Raw genomic sequence first — 26,695 nt, 5'->3', positions numbered from 1 at the left:
AAGGAGAAATTTGTTCAAAAAATTTTCACAATGGATTGGTGCTGTTAATGGCGCCAAGGGGCCCATCATACTACTGCATTAATTTGTTCATTAAAAATACATGTTTTTTCAAATATGGTCTGAATACATTTTGGGAGATTCTGAGGGATACGTCTAGCAAAAAATTAGCCTCTTTGAACTATGTTTTAAAATTTGAGCTAGTGACACCCAATGAGGATATTTTCAAGTCAGTTATGTTAAAATATTTTTAACATAACTCGGGAGAATTTTAATTATATCTGAAAAAAAAATTGCAACTATTTCAAACTAATATTACATTAAGGGTTGAGTTGGGCTGTTTAGAATATGCACTGAGTCAACTAAGGCCACAAGGTGCCACACCAACTTTGCCAGATAAAGATAAAAATCACATAACCCTTACCGAGGCCAATTTTGCCATGCCATAAAAAGGAAACCCCACAGAATTCACCCCACCCCAAATGAGAGTATCAGGTAAGGAACACAGCTTTCTTTCTGAAAATTTCAGTTTTTATCCCAAAAATAAGTAATCTGACCATAGATTAAAAGCAATTTACAATTACAAAATTTTTCATCTTAACTATCTTCAACTTCACTTTCAATCATGTTCCAAATCTGTTTCTTCCGATTTTTTTTTTTTTTTTTTTTTTTTTTAACTCAGTCATATCAGTCCCTAAAAAGGAAAATATTGACCAACATTCAGCAATATTATTAAAACAAAGAACAAAATAAAAAGACAGAAATTTTATCTAATAAAAATCAGACTCCTGCAATTTCTGAGGCCACAGAATCAATAATATGTAAATCCCAAAAGAGAAGGAACAATAAAAGTAGTTACTTGCCAACTAAAATTTAAATTGAAACATTGCTTGACCAAGAGTCTGTATGAATGTGAATAGCTACTAATGGGCATAGTCCAAGATGTATGGCTGAAATTTAGAATAAAACTCTTTCCACTTCCCTGGGCTAAGATTGATATATACGATGAAAATATGTATTTTTAATAGCTGAACTATATTCAGGAATAACAGTTAAGGGGTTAAGACAATTTTTATTTCGATCACATGTAAAGATTTAAAAATCTAGAATCAAAAACAATTAGCCATTTTTCATGCTAAAGTTATTAACAGTTTCTCCACCTAATTATATAAGTTGTTTGTCTGAATTTCAAACAATATATATTTCTTAATGTTTTAATTTTCAATCTTTTTATTGAAGGGCATTTATTTCATAAGTTTAATAACTACTATTTTATTTGGTCAAGTGTAATATTAAAATAAAGTTTTAAATTAGGGAAATAAGTTTTCATTATATATTATTCCTTAATGATGAATAACTTCAGAAGCCTGTTTAACATCTGATATACCCTGGTATTTCTTGCAATTGACTATCATGAATATCAAAGGTTTCATAATGAATCTTGTTTGTGTATTTCAATGTAAAATTCATAAACTAATTATTTAAAATAATGTTTTATTTTCCCATGATGTTAGCAATGTGGCAGTACTTAAAATTGTGACCTGAAGTTTTAGCAGCTTTAATTCCAGTTTTACAGTAATGAAATTTCATATTTTATAAAGGGATTATAAAAGTTTTTTTCCTATTAACAAACCTAGGCCCATCTACATCATCCTCAAGGCCCATGGTTAGTGAATACAGATTATGAGAACATGACATGCCACATTGTTTTTAATAGAAGCACAACCTATCATTTCTTAACTGCTGACACAGGCTGATGATACATGGAAAAGTGGAATTCATATACAAATACACAAGCTGATAAGCAAGCAATACTCTTAATAACCAGTAAGCTCTGCAAAAGTCTGGTCCAGATCATCCGAGATGGATTTGTATTTCTCCTTTTCATGAAGTAACTCATCTGTAAACAAAAAAATATATATATATTATTAAAACAAAGAACAAAACACAAATATACAGAGAAATTTTATCTAATAAAAGTCAGACTCCTACAATAATTCTGAGGTCACAGAATCAATAAGATTTAAATCCTGAAGAGAAGAACAAGAAAAGTAGCTACCTGCTGAAAACCAAAACAGTATATACAAACTTAATCCCTTTATGCTGAGATAATGCAAATAGACCTTTAGTACAAACAAGAAAGGCTCCTTCCATCCATGTTTCACAGCTATGTTTCAAATAGAAATAATAGCTTCCTAGTTAATCTTTTTCATATTATACAGAAAAAATAAATGTAAAGCCTGTATGATAAGATTATGATTTTTTAAATTTTTACCACACAAGGAGACAAGGTCCTCCAAAATATGATTATTTATTTTAACGTATTAGTTAAAATAGGATCTTACAATACAGTGTAGTGTAGTGTATTTTTTCATCTAACTGTTACTTTATGCATTAGTCATCATTAGGAAATCATCATATTCTGCAGCTCTTGAACTTGAGATAATTAAGGATATCTTCAAACGAAAAACTATGACATTTCTCTTGGTAATAATATAATCTAATTACTTGCTGTCACAATGAAAAAAAGACCTGTCAAAAATAATGATACCACTTTCAGCCTACCCTTACAATTATGAGACTTATTTCGTAATTCTCACAAGTACAGCAGACTCTTGATTTACGGGGGTTCGGATTAACTGGGAAGCAGATTAACCAGGACACTTAAAGACTCCAAATAATTATAAAAAAAAAAAAAAAAAAAATCAGAAATCATAAAATTCAAGTAATAACTAGAATAGGTATAAACAAATGATTTCAAAGTCATAAATAAGTGATGTTATAAGTCGTAATTGGGAGATTAGTGTGCCTATTATCTTGCAACCCCAGCTGTCTTCACACCCACCGCTTAAAAAAAAAAAAAAAAAAAAAGAAAAAAGGACCAAATGTTAGTTTGTTTTAGTGCGTCGATTGTTGTATTCTGCCACACCGCAAAAGGACAAATTTTGTTTTAAGTCAGGGATGTCGGAATTTTTTTTTTATGGAAGCTTTTTCTTTCTTTTTTTTTGTGTTTAGAAGAGTTGTGCTTTCAATTAAACAAAAACTTGAAATTATTCAAAAGTTTGAAAATGGTGCATCTGTTAAATCTTTAATGAACCATTATAATGTTGGTGACCAAACCATACGTGACATATTGTAAAAAATAAAGGGAAACTATTAGATTTAAAATCAACATTGTAAAAAATAAAGGGAAGCATCGCATTGGACACGCGAGTAGTGCATGGTAAGCTTTTTTTTTTTTTTTTTTATCTGTTGCCATACTTTTTATGTAGGTTGCTGAACATTTTTTGATACAGTAAGTCCCCGACTTATGTAGCTTCGGACTTACATTATGTTATTTATATATTTTTTTTATATGACTGAAGATTTCAGTGAAGGGGACACACATTTCACCATAATAACCCACAGTAAATGTGGGTTACCACATTTACTGTGGGTAAATGTGGGTAAATGCGATAGAATTCCAGCTATCGGTATTATCACAAATGCAATAAGATCGAGTTTACTACCTGTTTATAATGAATTGCACTAACAGAAAAGTCCAATAAACAGGAGACTGCAAATTGTTTTTGTTTTATGGCAGTGACCTCCAGAAATGAGCTTTAGTAAAATGTGAGCTCGAGTGAAGTGATAATAGTGAGTTTTTGCCTTAATTATGTGAAGTTCTTTTCAGAAAATTTAATTTTGACTGTTATCATGGTGCCAACTAAGAAAATAAGCGACAGTAGTACAGTAAATCTATCAAGAAAAGGAAAGCAACTCAGTTGGACCAGAAAATTTAAAATAATAAGGATATATGAAAATAGCCAAACATTAACAAGTATCATGCAGAATTCAGATTTGTCAGTGGAAATGATGAACAAAATAAAGGAGAAAGACAGAATATGAGAAGCAGTGAAGTGATCGACACCAATGAACTCAACTATAATAAACAGGGCTATGAAAATACATATCAGTTTTTACAGTACAATAACGTGTTTTTTCTTAATTTTGTTTTCTTTTCTTATATGCCACTCTGGCTACTTCACTGCTGTCCCCAGATAAAGTTGTTAACTGAACTAATTAAAATATTTTCTTCTGAAAATTATTCTGAGGATATTATGTGGTTTTTGTAATTTTGGCATATCAAGGATATAGTAGCAACATTTTTTTTGTCATTCCCGAGTTACGTAAAACTTTACTTACGCAAGAAGTCCGGGAATGTATCTATTACGTATGTCGAGAACTTACTGTATTTTTGGATTAACTGGGAAATCGAATATCAAATGCCTTTAGGCACTTCAGATCACAACTTGGTGATTGTCTCTTCTCCAATGGAACCTTATCTCGTGGCTATTCCCAACCTCGTGTTGTTTGGCATTACAAGAATGCAAAATGGGATGACCTGCGAGACTTCTTTTCTTCTTTTCCTTGGTCGGATTACTGTTTCAAAACTTCTGATGTCAACGTTTGTTCAGATCGTGTAAGTGAAATTATTCTTGCAGGAATGGAATCCTTTTATCCCACACTCCACTTTAAAATCTCGTCCTTTATCTAAACCTTGGTTTTCCAATAAATGTGCTAAGGCTGTTCAAGAGAAGAATGTTGCATATCATAATTGGCTTGTTTCTAATTCTTCAGTTTCATTTTCTGCCTACACCAAAGCTCGCAACAATTGTAAAGCAGTTATTAATCAGTCCAAACTAGAGTTTGAACAGGCTAAGAGTAGAAAATTTGCTTCTTGCCCTAATGGTAGCCGAGCATTCTGGTCTCTTGCCAAAGCTATTGGCCGCAACTTTTGCCCATCTCTGCTCCCACCTCTGTCCAAACCAGATGGTTCTGTTGTCACTTCAGCCAAGGATAAAGCTGACCTGCTAGCATCCCATTTTCTTCCAGCTCATGTATTAATGATCTTGGTAAAACACCTCCCACCATTCCCAACACGGTCCATTCAATGCCTCCTATGGTTTTCCATCAAAAGGATATCAGAAGGATTTTGATGAATCTGGATGCTAAGAAAGCTCCAGGTCCTGATGGTATTTCTCCACTTGTTCTCAAAACCTGTGCTCCTGAACTTACTCCTATTCTTTGCCACCTTTTTTCACTTTCTTATTCCAAAGGTGTTTTTCCTTCTGCTTGGAAATTTGCTCATATCCAGCCAGTTCCTAAAAAGGGTGACAAATCCCTCCCATCCAATTATCGTTCCCATTGCAATTACTTCTACTCTTTCTAAAGTAATGGAGAAATCAATTAACTGCCAACTCTTAAACTACCTTGAAACCTTCCATCTGATCAACGATCGCCAGTATGGATTCCGTCAGTGTCGATCCACTAGTGATATTCTGGCTTATGTTACCCATTTATGGACTAATTCAATGGAAAGGTTTGGTGAAACACAATTAGTTGCTCTTGACATCTCAAAGGCTTTCGATTGTGTTTGGCGTAAAGGTCTTCTAAACAAGCTTCCATCTTATGGTTTGCCAACTGTTTTTAGTAATTGGTTATCCAGTTTTCTCTCTGATCGCTCACTGAGGGTGATGGTAGATGGCTCTCTGTCTTTAACTTCTCCACTAATGCCAGTGTCCCCCAAGGTTCAGTTCTTTCCCCCACTCTTTTCCTCTTGTACATTAATGACCTTCTTCCATTAACTGGAAATCCTATCCATAGTTTTGCCAATGACAGCACGTTGCATTCCACTTTCCATTTTGAGAAACCTTGCCCTGCTCACTCAGCTTCAAGTTCTTGAAAATCTGCTACCAATTCCTTAAATGCCGATCTTCAGGTAATTCTCCAGTAGGGCAAAGACAACTTAGTTGATTTCAACCCTTCTAAAACTCAATCTTGTCTTATATCTCGCAAAAAGGATTCTTCTGCTCCTATGCTTATCTTTAGTGACACTCCAATTTTTAGGCAAAATGATATATCTCTTTTGGGGATTACCCTGACTTCTAATCTCTCTTGGTACAAGCACATTACAAATATTGCTTTCTCTGCATCTAAAAAACTAGGTTTTCTCTTTCGCTCTCGGCTTTACTTTTCTTCCAAACAGCTGCTTACTCTGTATAAATCGCAAATCCGCCCTGCCATGGAATATTGTTCCCACATCTGGGGGTGGTGCCCCCAAAACCTCTCTCAGGCTTCTTGATTCCATTCAGAAGAGGGCAGTTAGGTTAATTAATGATTCATCTCTAACAGAGTCTCTCCACTCGCTTTCTCATAGACGTACTGTTTCTGCTGCATGCCTCTTCTACAGATACTTTCATGGGCACTGTTCTTCTGAATTGGCTTCTATAATTCCCGCTCTCTCTTTCAAAACAGTCCGAACACGTGCTGCCAGCAGCCAACATCCATATACTGTCCAACTTCAAACCCACAGAACCAACTTTTCATCTTCCTCATTTATTCATTCAACTGCTGTTTTCTGGAACAACCTTCCTTCATATGTATTTCCTGAAAATTACAATCTACTGAAGTTCAAGTCCAATGTCAACAAATATCTTCTGTCTTCTCAACCTCCAACCCAAGCACGGTACTAAGTACTGTAGGTTCTAATACCTCTCGTGTTTGGGGTTTACAAAAAAAAAAAAAAAAAAGTTTCTAGTTCCCCAGCTTGGCCTAAAACTGAGGAACTAATGAAAACTTTGTCTATTTGAGTCTTTCCAGTTGTTGTGAATGACAAGGGTGGGAGAAGCCACTTGCAGGTGAGGGCCGTGCAAGACTGTGCAGGCGCCTCCCCACCATCATCACCTCAACACTGGCTCTCCTTGCTGGAACAACCCCAGCTTTGAAAATTGTTAAAAAATATTTCTCGTCGAAAAATTTATAAATGACCTTTATAGAATTATTATCTAACTATTTAGCAATCTTTTTGTCACCAAAAGGAGAGTTACTTAGTACAAAGAAGTGCACTATCCAAGTGCAATAAAAATTTTTTTTTAATTTTAACACAAAAAGTAGATGATAGATTTCAATCGGAATAGTTTTCCCTTGATAAGCATAGAATAACGCATAGCTAATGCGATTTTTAAATTTTTAGCTCCATTAGCGACAGAAATAGAGAGGGGGGGACACAAAAATTACTCACATTTTCCTATCTGGTGCCGCCATTTTTAATTTAAAAAATATTTTAAAATTTTAAACCTACTCGTTGAGCTCTTTCCAACTGTGCAGTGTATAATAAGCTATAGCAGGGGTGGCCAACAAGTCGATCGTGGATTTAATTTCGGTCGATCACGAAGAAATTTAAATATACAGTCATCCCTTGATTTGTGCACCTTGTGCAATGAAATTTTTGAGATGGTAGATCGTGGCACATTTTGAAGGAAAAAGTAGATCGCATCACAAATTAAGTTGGCCACTCCTGAGCTATAGGTTGTCGACAACACTTTTTGTTCCCCCACATTTACCACCCCCACATTTCTCAGACAAATTTTGCCAACAATGATCAATACGGTGTTATGTTGGCCCACACGATGTACAAACCCATGCAAAATTTCAAGTCAATAGGTTGAGTGGTGCCAGAGATACAATGTTGTGACAGACGGACGGACAGACAACCAAGTGGCATTATAAGGATCCTTTGTTAGACTTCGAACCCTAAAAAGTACCTGTACATAACAATGGTCCTTGAGAATAAAAAAAAAAAAAAAAAAGTACAGAAAACATTTAACATGATATACTATAAGATAGTAAACTAATTATAAGGAATTGTGGGGAATGTGGTTTCTTTCTTTGGCAATTCTTTACTTTTTATTTAATTTAATTTTACTTTGTTTATTATTAGTTATATTTTGTAGTTTACAATAATATGCCTATGTAAACCTAAGTAGAAGCCATTATAGAATTTTTAGTGCGAACCCCCTGGAATACTTTTGCAAACCACCGGGTGGAAACCGCTGTCCTAGTGGAATGGTACACCATCATGCAACTTCTTTGCCACTTCATCTTGATGGCTTCATATATTTTCACTATTACCTGCTTAATATTGGCTGGTGATCTGCATCCCCAATTAATAAACTCCCTGGGAATTCTAAAAAAAATGGAGATTATCTGATTACCTTACCTGCTGAATGGGCTGAATTTTTTCAGTGGTGAGATGTGCATTTCCTAGGTCACATTTTGATGACTGGACTTGGGATTAAAGTGATTGCACCCATGTCATATCCTTAGATATAAACAAAAAAAAAAGTCTTCGGGTTTTCACCTAAATCTCTCAAAGATATTTTGAAGTCATCACTTGGTGGGTGTGAAGCCTAGGAGGGCAATGTGCACTGCCTTCAGATATGTTAACACTCAGCAATATGTCTATTCACAGTTCATTCACTGCCATTTCTTCCAATATTGCTATCATTTCTGAATTGACAGGAAACTCAAATGATACTAGTTTTGTTTAACTCTTTCACAGTTAAAATTTGCTACCAATTAGCAAAAGTAGAAAAGAATAGCTGCCAGCACATCAGGACGAACCTCTGTTGCAGATATATCTTTTCAACATGAATACTTCATATGAGAATGAGGGTCAGATTTCTCCATTGTGGTATTTTAAACATACATGGCTTACATATATTCCTGAAGGAAGGAGGCCCTACTGTTAGTACAGTGATACCATTACACAAAGGTGCATCTATTGAATGACATTCATTAAACTCACATTTTCCTGCACATAATATTTCAAAAACTTTTTTAATCACTCTTGGTGTTATTTGGTTTTTAGGAGCATTAGCAACTAAGGCCATATTGCTCCAGGGATATGCGGTGGTCATTCCCTGACCTTTCTGCATCCTCCATATTTGGTTGTCACGGGCTCGAACCCCGGTCTAATCAAGAAGCGTGTGCTACACACTGCTGCTCCTGCCCACCTGGCTTGGAGGCGCCAATCGATCACTCTTGTATTACTTCAACAGCTTAGAAAGTTTATAATTTGATTCAAATGTATTTCTGAAAGTTTCTCAGCAATGAGAGAAAAGGCACAACAATTAGCATTAGCTGATCATAGCTCCCTTTGTTCATTTTTCTTTCAGATGGTCTTCTACCTTACTGATACGTTTGGGGGGGGGGGAAAGAGAGAGAAAAATGAATTAATAAAATCCATCAATGAAATCTGTATGTAACACTGGGCCACCCTATACATTGGTTATGTTAATTTTTAAACATATCAAGACTATATTAATTACTGTTAGAGATAATGTAGCTAAACATGCAGATTATGTTAATAAAAAATGTATCACAACTGAATTAAAACAGAATACAGTAAAATCCCATTATAGTGAACTTTTCAGAAGTATATAAATCATTTTGTCCTCCGAAATTTTGTTAAATGAATACTAACTCAATATTATCTTAAAACAGCCATTATTTCTTCACATAACTTCTAATGCACTTTTCTAACATATAGAAGTAGTAGTTTCTACTTTTATTATTGGTTTAAAAAAAAAAAGAGTAATAACAAACAATATCCAGAAGTGGTACCAGATATATAACTTATCACCAATTTTCAAGTAATAATTAAGAAGCCAATTTTTGTTTATAAAGTTTACTTTTTTTTGTGGACTAAAATTCAATTTTAGTACATTCTAAAATGTGTGATATGAGAGTCCACTAAACTTGAATAAGATTAATTGTAATGCTTTTTGTCAAGCAAAAGGCTTTAAAAACTATGAAAATTAGGCCTCTTATGTTATGGTCTCCACTGGGGAATAACAATATACAAATCTGTCTCACAGCTATCATCATCACACATTTTGTTGAAATTATGCCAGCACCACTGCCACACACAAGCATTAAATTAAGTCTTCAAGTGAATGTTGTTTATGTTTCTTCACAATTCTTTCCTAAGCCGCATTTACAATATGCAGTGTATTTACATTTGAAAGTGTTTCATATAATGAATTGTGCACTACAACAAAACAAAATTAGTATTTATTTGCTCCTGCACTCATTCATGATTTTCACATACATTTTATACAGTTTTTTTATTTTTTGAAACCAATAACACGTTTTATTCATTATAAGGGAAATTATAACCTGGAAATATATTTGTTAAAACAGTATTCACCATAACAGGATTTTCACTGTATATATATGATTTAAGGGGTGGCATCAAATTAACTTCAATGCAATATTTTAAAAAGAACAACAAAATGCAAATCTGCTAGTTTATTTTAAAATATTAAAGTTTAAGACAATACAAAAACATGCTGTAAATCTAGCATTAAAACAGATTATGAAATCAGGCATGGTTAAGTGATTAATTAAAGAATAAATAAAAAGTAATAGTATGATATAAAATTTAGTTTGGTTACATATATATACATGCAAACCTTCTGGGCAGCAGGATTTCATACATCAACCATCACATTCACATAGACTGAATATCTTTCAAAGTTGTTTCCACCTCTTCCCGTAAAAGGTGGCTCTTTTCCTTCTCTGAAACTAATTCATCTGCAATACACATAAGCATGCATCATATATTTCATATAATATTACATATAAATTCTAATCAGATGACAGGAATTTCCAATTAAAAAAAAATATTAAACAATTCATAATTTATTTATACTTCTTAACTGTATCTAAGTGGAAAGATTTATGGTTTTACAGAGAAGTGAGTCTTTCAGAAATTGATTCCGTCACCTAAAGGTGAAGAGTGGATGATGTGCACACGCAACTTCATTTTAAATGCAGCATCATGTATCTGTACTTTAAACTTTTCACAACAAATAAATTTTATAAATGAACATTTAAATTCAAAATGGATTTTGAACTCTAGTAGGATAGGAAACCTTACCCTCCAATCTGTCCACTTCCTTCTGCAACTTCTGCACTGATCTTTCAGCAAATTCAGCACGGGCTTCAGCCTACAAATTGAATAAAGATTCATATATTTTGAACAAAACCACATGGATTTACATGTACTCTGTTACAAATAGCAAAAAAAAAAAAAAAAAAAAAAGATTCATTTCTATATTTGAATAGCAGCTTGTAATTTCAATTCATTAAAAATGATAAATATACAACCTCAATAATAAAATATGAGGGATGGTCAAAACATTCTGAGAATAGTGTATATACAGTGTATATAAAGTATACTAATAAATTATAGAATAGTTTATTTTGATAAACTATTGTCTTTTAAAATCACATTTTTTTATGTTGGTGGGTGGAAGAAGAATGAATATCCATCAAACTGAGCATCATTCAGTAATAAAATCATTAACCAAAGATGACAGAAATGCTAAAGAAACCCATGAAAGAATGATCAGAATGTTTGGGGAAGTATCACCTGGTTATGCCACTGTTGCAAGATGAAGATAGGAGTCAGCTGAGGATGATCCAAGGTCCAGCTGGCCACCTGAAGCAATTAGTTTTGAAACAATTGTCATCATTAAAGAAAAAATTTAGAAAACAGAAGAATTAAAGTGTCATGAACTTGTACACTTGTCTCACAATAGGAGAACTACAATCGCTCAGATCAACTATTAAACTGCTTTTAATTACATTATCAGATGGTGCTAGAGAAGGAAAAATCCCATTTAATAAACCATTATGATGATAGTGTCACTCGTGAGTTGAATGGAGGAAATAACTTTGACAGTGCATTAACTTCAGCAAAGCATTTGACTCTCATATAGGAGATTTCTATATAAACTGGAACTATCAGAATCATGGATAAAATCCTTACATGGCTACACAAAAGGAAGAAAATGGTTGGAGCTGTGACTGTTCCTATTTCTGATATTCTTAAATGAGATTATTAAAGAGAAAACAGGGCATGATGTCAAAATTTGTTGTTCTCCTGATGTGAAGATCAAAAGAACAAGGAATCTTTGCATCTTTGCATCTCATTATCTGAAAGAGTCTGGAGGCTCCTAGTGGTATAAAATTAAAATTAAGTTTATGACTTGCATTAAAAAACATACACACTATCCAGTCAAAACATTATGGCTACCCCTGTGTTTTAGCAATCAGCCGTTCCTTCCCACCTGGTGGCATACAGTCACAGCATGAGCCAGTAAATGTGATACTGCAGGTTTGTGGCAGGGGGTCCAAACGAAGTGCACAATCAATATGGTCAAGGGATGTGATCTGACAGACCTTGAAAAAAAGGGTTGATGACTGTCAGATATCGGCTGAAGAGTGGCAACATTATGGAAATTGCAAATCTCGTGGGCTGTTCATGAAGTGCTGTAGTTAAGGTGTTCCAAGAATGGACAGAGCAGCAGTTGCTGGGTCAATTGACAAATCTGGCAAACTTAGGCTATACCACCCTGTGCAAGCCAATAGATGGAAAATGGTAGAATGACTGACTGTGAACTTGAAAAAGGGATGACTAGTGGTGTTTCTGAGAGCACAATCCAATGAACCCTTCCCCATATGTACCACTGGAATAGGTGCCTGGTCAAGGTGCCAGTGCTTATGGCCAGCCATTGCCAATGATGCCTAAAGTTTGCATCTGAATGGTGTTGTTGTACCAACACCATTCAGAATGCAATTGATGACTGGATAAAGTTGCCTTTTCCAACGAATCATGCTTCCTGCTATGCCATATGGCTGGTAAATAGAGGGTACAGCAACAAACTGTGGAGAGGAATCACTCCAATGTTCTGGTCCAACAGAAACAAGCAGATGGCAGCTGTGTTTCAGTATGGGGAATGTTTTTCTGGGAATCATCTTAGAGCTCTCATATTCCAAGACCGCACTCTGAATGCTAACAACTACCTATTCATTGTGGTGGATTAGGTACACCCTTTGCGGTGCCTGTCTTCCTGGATGGTACGTGTGTATCTTCCAGCAGGATAATATGTCCTGCCATGTTGCCAGTATTGTTCAAGAGTGGTTCGCTGAACACAAAAGTGACTTTCAGGTGCTATCTTGGGCTGCCGAATATCATAAAAACATCTCTGGGATTATGCGAATTGACAAATCTGGCATCTGGATCCTTCAGCACATACTATCATAGAACTAAGGGATGCAATCCCAGTGAAAGTTCAGTAGCCTAACAGAGTCTGGCTTGCCACATGACGACGGTACTGGAGTCAAGAGGAAGACATACCCACTATTAAGTAGGTGGTCATAATGTTTTGACTGAACAGTGTATATGACTCGTATGTATATAAAAAAAATAATAAAATAAAATGGGCTTAAACACTTGCCTGCATAGTACTAACTCATGGATAAGTGTCACTTCTAATGTGAGCATAAGCCCAAATCTTGATGGTTGCTGTTAACGGAGGAACCAAAATGCCTCTTCCCCTCACTCAAGGAGAGAAAATGAATGCAGATATGCATATAATTTTCAAATTAAATTTTTACAGCAGAATAATACTGCTACAAGATTAATCCTTACAGCATTATAAATATCACTGCAAGATTAAATCGCCATGGTAGAAAAAGTTCCTTTACAATATTAACACTTATAGCAGATCAAATAAGATTAAAACATACTGATATAGATGAGGTTGAAACTCACCTCCTTTAGTCTGGCAGTCATTGTTCGAATCTGGTGTTCATAAGTTTCTTCTCTTTGATGAGCCTAGAAAACATTATTATTAAAATTAAAAAAGAGCAAGAAAGGAGAAGCTATTTTTTAGCAAGGCATTCTTAATGCAGTTAACAAATCTTATTTACTAATTGTTTAGAAAAAATATTTATTTTTTTCACACAGTAATTCACTGTCCTGGTGATTCATAAAAAGGTCAACACATCCAACTTTTAGAAACCATACTAATACCAAGAATTTAAAGGGACACAACTCTGGTTCCACCATCGCTGACTCAGTGATGAACAGCGGAGTTGTTTCTGCTCAACCCAATCTTTGCCATAAGAATTAGCAAACTGACAACAAAACATGCAGCATTTATTTAAAAAACAGCAAATAATATGAATGCAAATAAATTCACAGGAACAACTCTTAGCAATGCTGAGTAAACTATTGACAACTGACAAGATTTAATGACTTATCTTTTACATTATGCGGATGGTATGAAACATGCATGACAGAAACATGAGACAACAGACCCTAATATACATGGTGAACAATATAGGAGCTGGTAAACTGATATCACAGTCAATGTTCTGTTGAGGATCCCTGATATGCATGTAACAACACCTTATGGCCATGGACCACTTCAACATTCTTGCAAATCCTATATACTATGCCAGTCAGTCAGAAATGTGGAAATGAAGATAGCCTATTTTCGGCTCATCACTTCCCTTAATCTCAACAAAACTAAACATTTATGAGGTGTTTAGAAATCTGGTTAGGGTATGGATCTGCTACTATCAGCCACACTACAGATACAAAACTGCAGGCAATATGGCAAACTACAGCTCAGATAGTAACTCACCATCTCATGGAGCCAAGGCCTAGAGATGGCCAATATAATAATAGATCGCCAAATACAGTAGAATCTGTATAGATTCTACTGTATAGAATCTATACAGATATAGATATAGAATCTCTGTATAGAATCTTTGTAGAATCACAAAGGAGGATCAAAGGGCAACACAAATAATTATAGACCTGTTAGTTTAACTTCTGTTCCTGGAAAATTAATGGAGGCACTGGTTAAAGAAGCACTGCAGGATCATCTAGACAAGACTTCAGTCATAGCTCAGACACAGCATGGTTTTGTTAAGGGGAAGTCTTGCCTGACCAATCTGATTGGATACTATGATGCAGTCACAAAAGAACTGGATGCAGGGAATAACTTTGATATTATATACTTGGATCTTAGAAAGGCTTTTGATACTGTTGCACATGGAAGACTGCTGCACAAATTGGAGCAGTGTGGCATTGGAGGCAAATTACTGCTATGGATAAAGGGGTGGTTGAGGGGGAGAAGACAGATAGTGGTAATCAATGGACACTGCTCATCGTGGACTAATGTTATTAGTGGAGTCCCTCAGGGTTCAGTATTGGGTCCATTATTGTTTTCTGTATTTATAAATGATACTGATGATGGTATATCAAGCTTAATGTCCAAGTTTGCAGACGATACGAAGGTTGGCAGGGTTGTCAAGGACACTACTGACACTATGCTACTGCAACAGGATCTGGAAAGGTTGAGCAGATGGGCTTCGAGGTGGCAAATGAAGTTTAACATTGACAAATGTAAAATACTACATATGGGAAACAGCAACCCCAGAGCAACTTATCAACTCTATGGTACTACACTGACAGTGGTAGAGAATGAAAGGGACCTGGGGGTGGTTGTGCAGGCAGATATGAAGTTTTCTGAGCAGTGCAGATGGGCTGCAAGAGTAGCTCATGGTGTATTGTCGATGATATATAGGAATTTTTCTAGCAGGGATAAGGAGCTGATTATTCCCTTGTATAACGCAATGGTCAGGCCACACCTAGAGTACTGTATACAGGTCTGGAGGCCTCATTTCAAGAAGGATGTAGAGATGCTGGAACGAGTACAGAGAAGGGCAACAAGATTAGTGAATGGAACAAAGGGGTGCTCTTACAAAGAAAGGCTTAAGTTTTGCAAATTACAGTGTCTGGAGACTAGGCACGGGCAAGGTGATCTGATAGAGGTGTATAAAGCCCTGAATGGTTTGAGCATGCTCAATGCTGATGGGATTCTTCCTCTTGCTCAGAATAATCACCTGAGAGGGCATAAATTCAAATTGAGAAAAGACAGATGTAGGATAGACGTGAGGAAATTTGCCTTTAGCCAGCAGGTGGTTGGTTGGTGGAATAGACTTCCATCCCTTGTCGTGGAAGTTGATAGCCTAAATAAGTTTAAGGCTCAGCTGGACAGGTATTTCGAACAAACAGAGGGGTGAAGTGGAAGTGGTTATTTTTTTATTTATTTATTTAATTTTTTTTTTTTTTATATTTATTTATTTATTTTATTTTATTTTATTTTATTTTTTGGCTGATGCTGCATATGCTTGCTTTCTTGCATCAAATGCCTCTACTAATGCTAATGCTACTGATAAGCGTTAACCAATCAAAATACAATATCTGGATAAGAAATTCGTGAATAAGAAAATTTCCCCTGTACTAAGTTTGGTTTCTTAAGTGCCAATTTCAACTCTATATGTTGTAATGTATTATTTTCCAGCGTAAGAAGTTTCCCGGGTAAAATGTTTGTGATAAAGAATAAACAGTGGATTAAATGACGTCTTCCCACTTAAGACGTTTTTTAAATATAGAAATTATTTATTTTTAATATTAAATATATACATTTGGTAATCGAACAAGTTAGCACAAAGCATCAATTTAGTTCATAGTAAACCACCGAAGTAGGTGAAATGGCATTGTTTCTGTTATATTTCATATTGTGAATGCCTTCACAATGAGTTGCCCTGATATTGCACTACCCCCAATAAGCAACGCTTCACCAATGGAGAAGACTAATGTTACTTATTCTCTGTGGATACCACCACCCAACCACCTCTGGGCGATATCTGCCGAGAATAAGTAACATTAGTCCTCTCCATTGGCAAAGTGTTGCCTGTTCGAGAATCCATTGTCGAAGCGTTGCTTATTTGAGGTAGTTCAATATCAGGGCAACTCATTGTGAAGGCATTTGCAATATGAGATATAATAGAAAAGATGCCATTTCATCTACTTCAGCAGTTTACTCGAATTAAAATGATGCTTGGCACTAACTTGTTCGATTAGCAAATTTTCTGTAGTCTAAGGCTTTCAAGCCCTAAAACCTTTTTAGTATAAACATTTTGATATAATGGAAGTGACATATTGCAATTGTTTTCATCAAAATTCATAATTGGATACATAGACCACATTTAAGTGTTAAGTTCTGATGGTTGTGAAGTAATTCAGAAGTAATTCAGTTCTCTGAATTACTTCGTGGATTGTTGTTCTGTCTTATTGTAGTTGTGACTTTTTAAGGTATGTTTAAACTCCAAAGGAGCTTATTCTTCCAACTTGGTAATGAGTTTAATGAACAGAATGTTAAGCGATTAAAAATTATAGAAATCCTCAGTTTAAAAATTTCCCATAAGCAGAGTAAAATATTTATAAATTCTGAAATAGTACTTAAAAATCATCTTTAACTCATGTATATGTATCTTTTCATTTTTTTTTGTGTAGTTAATATTTCACACCCTTAGGTCATTTCCCTTCTAAGAAGTTCTAAACCTCCAGTCCCTTGGAAAACTTCTTATCCAGGTTCTACTGTATATTTTACAAATGAAATGTTAGTCAAGAAAAAACTTGGCCATTACAAATCTATTGAAAGAAAATTTACACATAATTTAGATTTATTATCTTTTATGCAGTGTTTTAAAAATTTTTAAATTTAAAAAGGCTATGTACAAGTGATAATTAACATGCCTACATCAGTCATATAGGAGAACTAGACACAAGGATGAGTAGATTATGCACACATTATTTTAAAAGGAACTCTTGCATGATATAGTGTATAGCTGGTGTATTCTACAGCAATAATGTCTTAAACAAATGTGGTAAACCATGCTGTGTGCTTCGACCTGAAAAATGTTATCCAGTAATCAAAGAATGCTCTCACTACCAAGACCCGGATTTATCAACAAAATACACAGAGAAAACATTATCTCACTTGTAGAAAGAAGTGAGTGTTTTCTCTATAATCTTTCTTATTGCAATAAGAGATAAAAAAATTTGATAAGATGACTGGGATATATTAATAACGTCCCTTACCTAAGAGAAGTGATAAAAAATGCCACATGGTGTGAGTTCAAATATCTCTATTTGATGAAAGAAGATCTATGAGATTGCAGATAAAATTGAGATTTAAATGAGTTATGAGAAAAGGGAGGAAGTTAATTGCTAGTGTGTGCTATTTGGTGCAATGATTTTATTGATCATAAACAGTTACCACCATTCAAAGTCATCTTGAAAGAAGGACAGCCTACAAGTTTGGGTTTAATAAAAATTAAACAGGCATATTTTTAACAAATCAATAGAGAAACTGTGGCAAAAAAAAACACCTTTGGAAAGCATTGAGTTCTTCCAGAGTGAACAGAATGGTCTTCTAGTGAAGTCAGAGAGAAAATTAAAAATAATAATATAGAATGGGGTCAAAATGATCCCACTGGTGAGTTAAAGGCCTCCTTTAACTCACTAAAATATACACAAAAAAAAAAAAAAAAAAAAATACATTCAATGTAATATATTCTACACAAAAATAGCTTGGAACAGGTAAAAAGGACCAGGAATGTATTGTTTTAAGGTGTATAAAAAGAGAATACACAGTTTATTCTTCATTTATTATAATATTTTAGTTATTTTGAAGCATTTTAGCAGTTAATCTTTTTTTTTATAAACTCCATTGCTCTGCTTTTATAAACTCCATTGAACTGTGTTTTCATTCAACTTCGTTAAAAAAAGTGATCAAAATTATCCTTACGCAAATAGAATTTTTGCATGACCAATGACAAGTTCATAAGCATGAACTAAAACAAAATGAGAATGAATGAAAACAGTAATGCTACAGCAGAACTTAAATTCACTTCTAATTAAACACTTGAAAATAATGGAATTTAGGGAATGGCATACCAAAGCAACAAAATTACCACATTCACATCACACTCAAAAGGTAGCAAATTTTTCAAATTTAAATTTTACAAATGTGACAAATTTGAAATACAATTATGGGCACAGGGTGGGTAAACTGACCTATGAAAAATAAATAAAGAAATAAATACCCTGTCTAAAACTATGTTCTGAAGCACTATTCATGAAATCATTTGAAAGTATTGTAGCAGTAAAGTGTTCTTTTTGTGTATAGTTCAGGATAATAAAACTAATAATTTTAACAACATACTGTTCTCTTGCTGTTTTAATAATGAGACCCCAATCCTAAAATAACATTGCAACCCAATGTTATTTTAGGATTGGGGAAGGAAGGGGTCTTAAAAAAAAAAAAAGAAAGAAAGAAAGAAAGAAAAAAAAAAAAGGAAAATTTAAACATACCTTTTCCTCACTAACTTCAAGGGATTTCAAGTTATTGCCTACAACCTTTAGTTCTTCTTCAAGTTCTACAATTTTGCTGTCAAGCAAGAGAAGAGCAAATTAAAATCATCAAAATTACTGAATAAATATTCACCAAATACAGGTATCAGAATAAAATTACCCATTTTATTTCTGTAAGAACTGCTTTCCCAAAACAACTTTGTCAGTTTTTCTTTTTATCTTTTTTTTTTTTTTTTTAATCAACATAAAATTAATACTGATGAAGTTCCTCCAATGAGAATTAGATATGACTGTAGAGGAATGACTATTTGCTCATTTAAAAAATGGGGAGGGACAACTGCAGTTTTAACATTTCGCTCAAAAAGCAATAATGCCACAATACAAAAAAGAAAAAAGGTCACTTTTTTTTTCCATCTTGATTTGTTTCACCTTTTTTTTCCATCATGATTTGTTCATCTTGATCATCACACCTGATCAAAATGAACAAATCATTATTTGATATTACCAATGGCTGAAATACTTCTCTTCAATGCAAAAACAAATAAGGTCCACAATAATGAAAACACAACGTACACATGGTTTTATCAACAAATGATTAATCAAATTAAACACTTTTTATACTACACAAAGGAAATCCTCTTAACTACACTAATTATGTTAGTAAAGAATGAAATCCTTTTGGAATTCACAGGGCATAATTCATCAAATGCCTATCAATGAAGCTGTAACTCTAGTTCTCCTAACTTTCTTTTGGTTTATGATATTATTTCTTTGATAGCAGATATCAGCATGTGCATTTGGGTTTGTGCACAGTTTCCTTGCTCATTCCAGGTTGAAGTTTCACCTAGTACAGCAGAATTATGTGCTATTGTACTTCCCAGAGTGAGTACTAGTTCTTTCTTATGAACTTTCTCCCCCGTCTTTTGGTAATTTTATTTAACTGCTCAATTTATTTTACTTTATTAATCTACAGGTGACAGTGGCACCTTGAAGCATAAAGTTGCAGCTGCAGCAATTTCCACCTGTAATATAGAAATGTTTAATTTGATTGATCATAAGATATCGCAATATTTAAATTTGAATCTTTAAACTTACTACTGATGATGGTCCAGTGTGGCTGGGAAATGCCAATTCAATATCACTGTTTTATTATTGCTCTCTTTTGTCAAAGCCTTTAAGAGAAGCAAGTTATCTTTAATGACATGGCTACAAAATGTCTACTACAGGTCTACTACTATGTAGAAAAATTGTGTTGTTTACTGATAGCATAATTCCAAAGATCCCCAGAACCTTTGGAATTATGCTATCAGTAAACAACACAGTTGCAGGATCTTGATTGCCTAAATCTTACTATTATGTTTCTATTTAGTTGTTTTATCAAAACAACTAAATAGAAACATCTGGTGAGATTGAGCAAAAGACTGTCCTTATGAGGAAAGAAAGTTATTGTTGGTGACTATTGTCAGGGAGACAGGGAATATATTATGCAAAAAGGATAGGTGGAAGAGGACCAGGGTATGTCTGCCAGGGGCAGACGTTGTTGATGACATTCTAGGGCAGATATCTTTTAAGAACACAAAAGGTAATATTGTTGTACACATTGGCACTAATGACCTTAAGAGTAAGAGACCTGCAGATTTACTTAACAAGTACAGGTCAATGCTGAAAAAAAAATTAAGGTTAAATTTAAAAGTGTCTGCAATCTTGCCCAGACACGATAGGAGGGAGTATAAGATGAGAGCCTTGTCAATCAATTCGGCTCCGGAGAAATTGTGCAAGGCTCACCGGGAAGAATTTTTTTCAGCGTGGTCTCTGCTTGCTAACAGGAGAGACTGCTTCTACAGGAATGGGATACACTTAAATAGAAAAGGTGCAAGAATTAGGTGGGTTGGAAAACTGCTAGCTTGAGTGGAGTCACAGACTATTTTTAAATTTGAATCTTTAAACTTACTACTGATGATGGTCCTGTGTGGCTGGGAAATGCCAATTCAATAGATTAACAGTAGCTGCAGGCAGAGTTGAAAGTGATTCTTGCACTGCTTCTATTGCAATGAGCAGCAGACTAGAGAGCAAGTTTCTGGGGATTTCAAGAGCTGCTGGGAGTCATCACGGAACAAGTAAATACATTGGCTGTGTTAGGGTAACTAAGAGTAAGAACAGGTGCATGTATACTTGCATGTACACCAATGCTAGAAGTATAGTAAATAAATTTAATGAATTTGAAGTGCTGATAAAGGCATCAGGCACATATTGTTGGGTATCAGAGACATTCTCTCAGATATGCCAGACAAGCTGTACTTGCTACCTGGGAGTCTAAAACGCTGATGGAACTGATATTCGGGTGACATTCGAGTCAAGCGGACCCAATTTCAGCGAAGTCTGGACGGTGTGTGACAGCCAAATCCTCTACTTGCACCTTCACAATGGTGGGACTGTTAGTAATCCTGGGTATGACCTCCATGCACAAGCACTGTGGGTTACCACTCAGGTTTGAACCAACGTAGCAGGAGTCGAGTTGTGGCGCCCACACCACATGGAGCAATGTCGCTCCTCTGTGTTACCAGGCAATACTAGGTGGTAGATGACTCTCATCAACCGGTGCAATACCACCACTTTGCTTATTGGAGGCTTGAAGTGGTGGAACCCATGTTTAGTCTCCAGAGCTAAGTTCCACAGTCAACCCTTCCCCATCTTTTCCATAATGAAGTATGACTGATGACTTTTGAGATTATGATGAACATTATGGCAAGATCCAATCTTCCTTATATTTTGAGGGTACAGCTCTAAAATGGTGTTCGAAGGCCGGCCGCTAGTTAGTACGCCGGGCAGAACCTATTGGTAACTCTCTAGGAGGCTTCCGGATCAGCTAGTGTATAATCTTGCTACCTCTACTCTGCCAGATAGTGACTGGAGGGAGTCCAAGTAGTGTGTATGGGGGGGGGGGCATTGTCAAGGATCTGGGTATATTCTTACCATGTGTATGCCATATCCAAAAATTTCATTATTTCATACAGCACGTCCCCCCCCCACACTTATTCTTACTATTGAATACACCACGAATTGTCAAACTAATAGAGTAAGCTTCTCTGTGAAAAGATCTAAACCTCCTAAACACTTCATAATTCATTTCACAAATATACGTGGTTTCAATTCTAATCTCAACGATGTGCATTTCCACTCGAAGTCTGCCAAACCCCCACGTACTTTTTCCGACAGAATCTCAATTATCGGTTGATTCAACTACGGCTCATCTCAGTTGCCCAAATTATTCGCTGTATGATTCCTTTCGCCTCAAAGATGGTACCTGTGCATATGTCCGTTCTGATATTCCCCGTCAGAGACTTGGCAATTTGGAATCTCCTCTCTTCAATCTTCTCTAGCTTAAAATCTCTCTACCTCATTGTGTCAAATTCATCTTTTGTCTCTACCATTCTCCCAACTCCACTAATCACTTGGAGCGCTTTGACTTCTCTTTGCAACTTGAATTTCTCCAGTCCAACTTTCCTAACAGTGAGGTAATTTTCCTGTGATTTTAATGTTCACAACTTCAGCTGGCTTCCATTTTCTAGTCACACTGACTCAACTGGTCGAGATGCTGAGGCTTTTGCAATTACTGACCTTGCACGGATCGTTCATTTACTTACAAGAATACCGGACAATCCTAACCATACAGCCAACACGCTTGATCTTTTTCTCACAAACAACCCTTCTCTAAGTACACGGTCAAAGTGAGTGGTCCTTTAGGCACCTCAGATCACAACTTGGTGATTGTCTCTTCTCAAATGGAGCTTTTAACTCATGCTATTCCCAACCTCATGTTGTTTGGCATTACAAGCTCTCTCTTTCAAAACAGTCCAAACACGTGCTGCCACCAGCCAACATACATTTACTGTCCAACTTCAAACTCACAGAACCAACTTTTCATCTTCCTCGTTTATTCATTCAACTGCTGCTTTCTGGAACAACCTTCCTTCGTACGTATTTCCTGAAAATTAGTCTACAGAAGTTCAAGTCTTAAGTCAACAAATATCTTCTTTCGTCTTCTCAAGCTCCAATCCAAGCATGGTACTAAGTACTATAGGTTCTAATACCTCTTGTGTATGCAGTTTTCATAAAAAAATAAAAAAAAAGTGGAGTTCCCCAAGGATTAGTACTTGGACAATTGTTTTTGATTTCTTAAATGACATCGATGAAGGAATATACTAGTGTGAATATACAGGTCTTCACAATTCTTAATTGCCAATCAATGTGATCTTAAAAAAAAAAAAAAGGGCATCTGGCTAGTGGCATACACTTTAAATAAAAAGCAATTTATTTCTCCGTTGAAACAATGCTTTTTATTTAGATACCAAAGCAACCCATGGCAAAGTGTCTCCATAATGAGATCAATGCACGGCAAACTCAGTTTCTCACAGCAACGTGTAGAAAGAGGTTATATTCAAATGTACAATGCCTGTTTATAGCTTTCACAGCCTGAGGCCTTATGCCCAAAGCGATTATGTTACTTATGTTACTAGTAATTATAATACTGTATTTTATTGAACTTGTGGTGTGAAGTAGAAGAGTTTGAAATTTTGCTGTGCTATACGGTGGAATGTAAGTTCTCAGTAAAGCTTATTCAAAGTCTGAAGAGCTACTGGATACCCTTGCTGAAGGTTCAGGTGATTTCCTACTCATGCCCGACCTGCTCGGCACTGCGATGAAGATGATGAAAATCCCGGCTTCCTGACACTCTGCTGTATTGTGAAAATGTTTAAATTGATAAGAAATACTATCAGACTAAAGAATTTATATCACCAGGTCCCATACAGATAAAGCCTGGTTCAGAGGATGCTGTCTATTGTTTCTGAAATCTGATAAAATAAGGGCTTCTTACTTTATCAGATTTCAGAACCTGATCTATATTAACCGGGGTTAAAAAAAAAGAAAGCACATACAAGGTGTTTTATAACACATGGACCATACTTGTAGGATTGTTGAGTCATGGCTAGAAAACAATGATAAAAAAAAAGTTTATTATGCTGCTGCAGAAAACAAAAGCTTGCTAGTGTGCAAGTGACCAACCCACAAGTTCCAGTCAATATCTGGGAATTTAAATATCACATAAGACATTCTGATTTACTGGACCACTATTTTTCTGTATAGTTGTTCAAACTCCTACCCTCATTTTTGCTTTCCCAGTGCTTAAGTCACACCAAACTGATTCAACATTGCATTGTCCATCTATGTCAGGGGTCGGCAACCTTTTTGAGTTAAGAGCCATTTTTGATCTAATTAAAAAAAAAAGAGAGAGAATCCGAAGAGCCGCACCTCAGCTCAAGGACGGTGGAAGTTTTTTAAGAAATGGAATAGAATGGGAAGGTGTTTTATTAAAAATATATATATTTTCAAATATCATTTATTAATACTGAAAAAACAAACATCCAATTAAGTACAAATTAATGTGACTTTTGCTGCTGAACTTCTTGAGCTAGTCTCTCAACATCAGGCGAGTATGCCGTAATTTCCATCTTTAAACATACTGAGAGACTCTCATTATTCGCATGGTTTCTTGATTTATTTTTAATATAGTTCATTTCGAAAATATTTGCCCGCAGAAATACGTCCAACCAAAAACTAAGAGAAGTCTAAACACAAATATTTTAAAATTTATATACTTGTCTGGTAAGTACTCCACACATCGAACACAATTTGGTCTTGCATTTTCAACTCATCTCTCGTTGTCCATTTGTGTAGAATTGCAAGGGCAGCCTTTTGCCTCTCCAAATCCTCAATTTCATTTTTAAAGGTATTTTAGTCTTGCACTCCACATGTCCTTGATTTTTAAGTCCTCTTAAGTCCATTTCAAATTGTGCTTCATGTGAACTAAAAGTTAAAGAGCCGTAGTTACATATTCAAAGAGCAGCATGAGGCTCGCAAGCCCAGGCTGCCGACCCCCGATCTATGTCAACTGGATGCACTTCCTTAGATTTTGTTTCTTAACCAACAGCATAACCCCTCCTCCCTTTCTATTCTTTCTGTACACATTGTACTCCCCAAATTCCAATTCTGCATTCCTTATACCTGTATGACACCACATTTCTGATATCACAACAATATCCACTGTTGATGTCTTGATCAGTACTTCAAATTCATCAAATATATTTACTATACTCCCAGCATTGGTGTACATGCAAATATACATACACTTGTTCTTACTATTAGTTAACCTAACAGCCCATGTATTTACTTGTTTCATGATGACTCCCAGCAGTTCCGAAAATCTCCAGCAACTTGCTTTCCAGGCTGCTGCTCATCCCAATAGAAGCAGTGCAAGAATCACTTCCCTCTGCCTGCGGCTACTGTTAATCTATTAGTCTGTGAATTCCCCCAAGCTAACAGTTTTCCAACCCACCTAACATTGCCTCAATAGCATCAGCAAATATTCTTGCACCCTTTCTATTTAAGTGCATCCCATTTCTGCAGAAGCAATCTCTCCTGTTAACAAGCACAGACCATGCTGAGAAAAATTCTACCCCATTAGCCTTGCACAATCTCTCTCTCTCCAAGGGCTGAATTGATTGAAAAGGTTCTCAACATATACTCCCTCCTATCGTGTCTGGGCAAGATTGCAGACACTTTCAAATTTAACACTAACTCTTGACTTTTTTTCAACAGTGACCTGTACTCGCTAAGTAAATCCACAGATCTTCTACACTTAATGTCATTAGTGCTAATGTGTACAACAATATCACCTTTTCTGCCATTAAAAGATGATATCTGCTCTACAACGTCATCAACTTTTGCCCCCTGGCAGACATACCCCGGTCCTATTCCATCTATCCTTTTTTAAAAATATATTTCCTGTTTCCCTGACAATTGAGTCACTGACAATAACTAGCTCCTGTGGGACCAGCGCATTCTGCCCTGATGATTGTAGCTGTGTTAACTGGTGCACAAGAGTGAGCTCTGGAGTTCAGTTGGGCAGCTGAGAGCTTGATTGAGACCTCCCATTTTAATTCCTTCAAGGGCATCTACCTGGCTCTTCAAACTCTCATAGATGCTCTTCAGAATGCTAAGTTGCTGCCTGACTTCTTGACACTCTCTGCACCTGGCACACACAAAGACATCCTCCATGGCTAAATCACATCCTGTTCCAGAAAGGTCTGTAAACACTTCACATTTTTTTGGACTGTGATGCATTGGAGAATCACCTCCTTCGGTTGTCCCATGAGCCACAGCACTCCAGCTACTTTGTGTATGTTGCTTTGCTGCTCTAGTCTGGTGCAGGATTTCTGTTTAATTACAATTTAATTAACGATAAAAATTAATAAGATTTATAAATTTAATTGATTAAATGACAATACTATACTAAGCTAACAGATTCCTAACACAGTGCTATGTATTACGCTATCTGGTTTTACATTATACTACAATGGCGGCAAGTTTCAAACGGTAAAAGGTTCTGTCACAATAATAAACTCGTACACCAACCGTTTAAATTGAATTAAGAAAATTAATTTTAATACTGTAAAATAAAATATAGTACAATCTATTTACAATAAATATATATAACCTTTAAAATATATAATAAGATAAAAGCGCTAAAACTAGACTGTAGCTTTCAGAAGCATCCACTTCCTTTCTCAACAGTGAATTAAAACTTACACAACACATCCTTAAATAGCAGGCTAACGGCACTTCCACACATGGTGCGACGAGTGCATGGGCGGTACTCCTTTCATACGTATTAGAACCAGAAGTGGCTCGGGAGCGAGGAAAGCAAAACCGTTCATCCATACTGAGGAC

The 26,695-nt window shown here is 35.6% G+C and overlaps 1 protein-coding gene across 8 annotated transcripts in view; it reads right to left on the bottom strand.

Annotated features, from left to right (window-relative positions):
• Positions 1–1,474: 1,474 nt before the first annotated feature.
• Positions 1,475–26,695, bottom strand: part of LOC150085263 (tropomyosin-like) — a 108,712-nt gene continuing 83,491 nt past the window's right edge. For 5 of the 8 annotated variants that reach the window (XM_090373954.1, XM_090373955.1, XM_090373952.1 and 2 more), the window contains 4 exons: positions 18,908–18,983; positions 13,445–13,507; positions 10,763–10,832; positions 1,475–1,897 (listed from right to left, as the gene is read on the bottom strand). In XM_090373954.1, the coding sequence (XP_090230080.1) occupies positions 1,815–1,897; positions 10,763–10,832; positions 13,445–13,507; positions 18,908–18,983 (292 nt within the window). In that variant the 3' untranslated portion in view covers positions 1,475–1,814. Of the gene's footprint in view, positions 1,898–10,295; positions 10,417–10,762; positions 10,833–13,444; positions 13,508–18,907; positions 18,984–26,695 lie in introns of all 8 variants that reach the window. The other 3 variants (XM_090373956.1, XM_090373953.1, XM_090373958.1) reach the window with 1 other exon arrangement.

This window comes from Mastigoproctus giganteus, chromosome 5, assembly GCF_048544385.1.
Source record: "Mastigoproctus giganteus isolate SK-2022 chromosome 5, ASM4854438v1, whole genome shotgun sequence".
Taxonomy (NCBI): Eukaryota; Metazoa; Arthropoda; class Arachnida; order Uropygi; family Thelyphonidae; genus Mastigoproctus; species Mastigoproctus giganteus.
The sequence above is the reverse complement of the archived record's forward strand: the minus strand, read 5'-3'. Positions and strand labels throughout refer to the sequence as shown.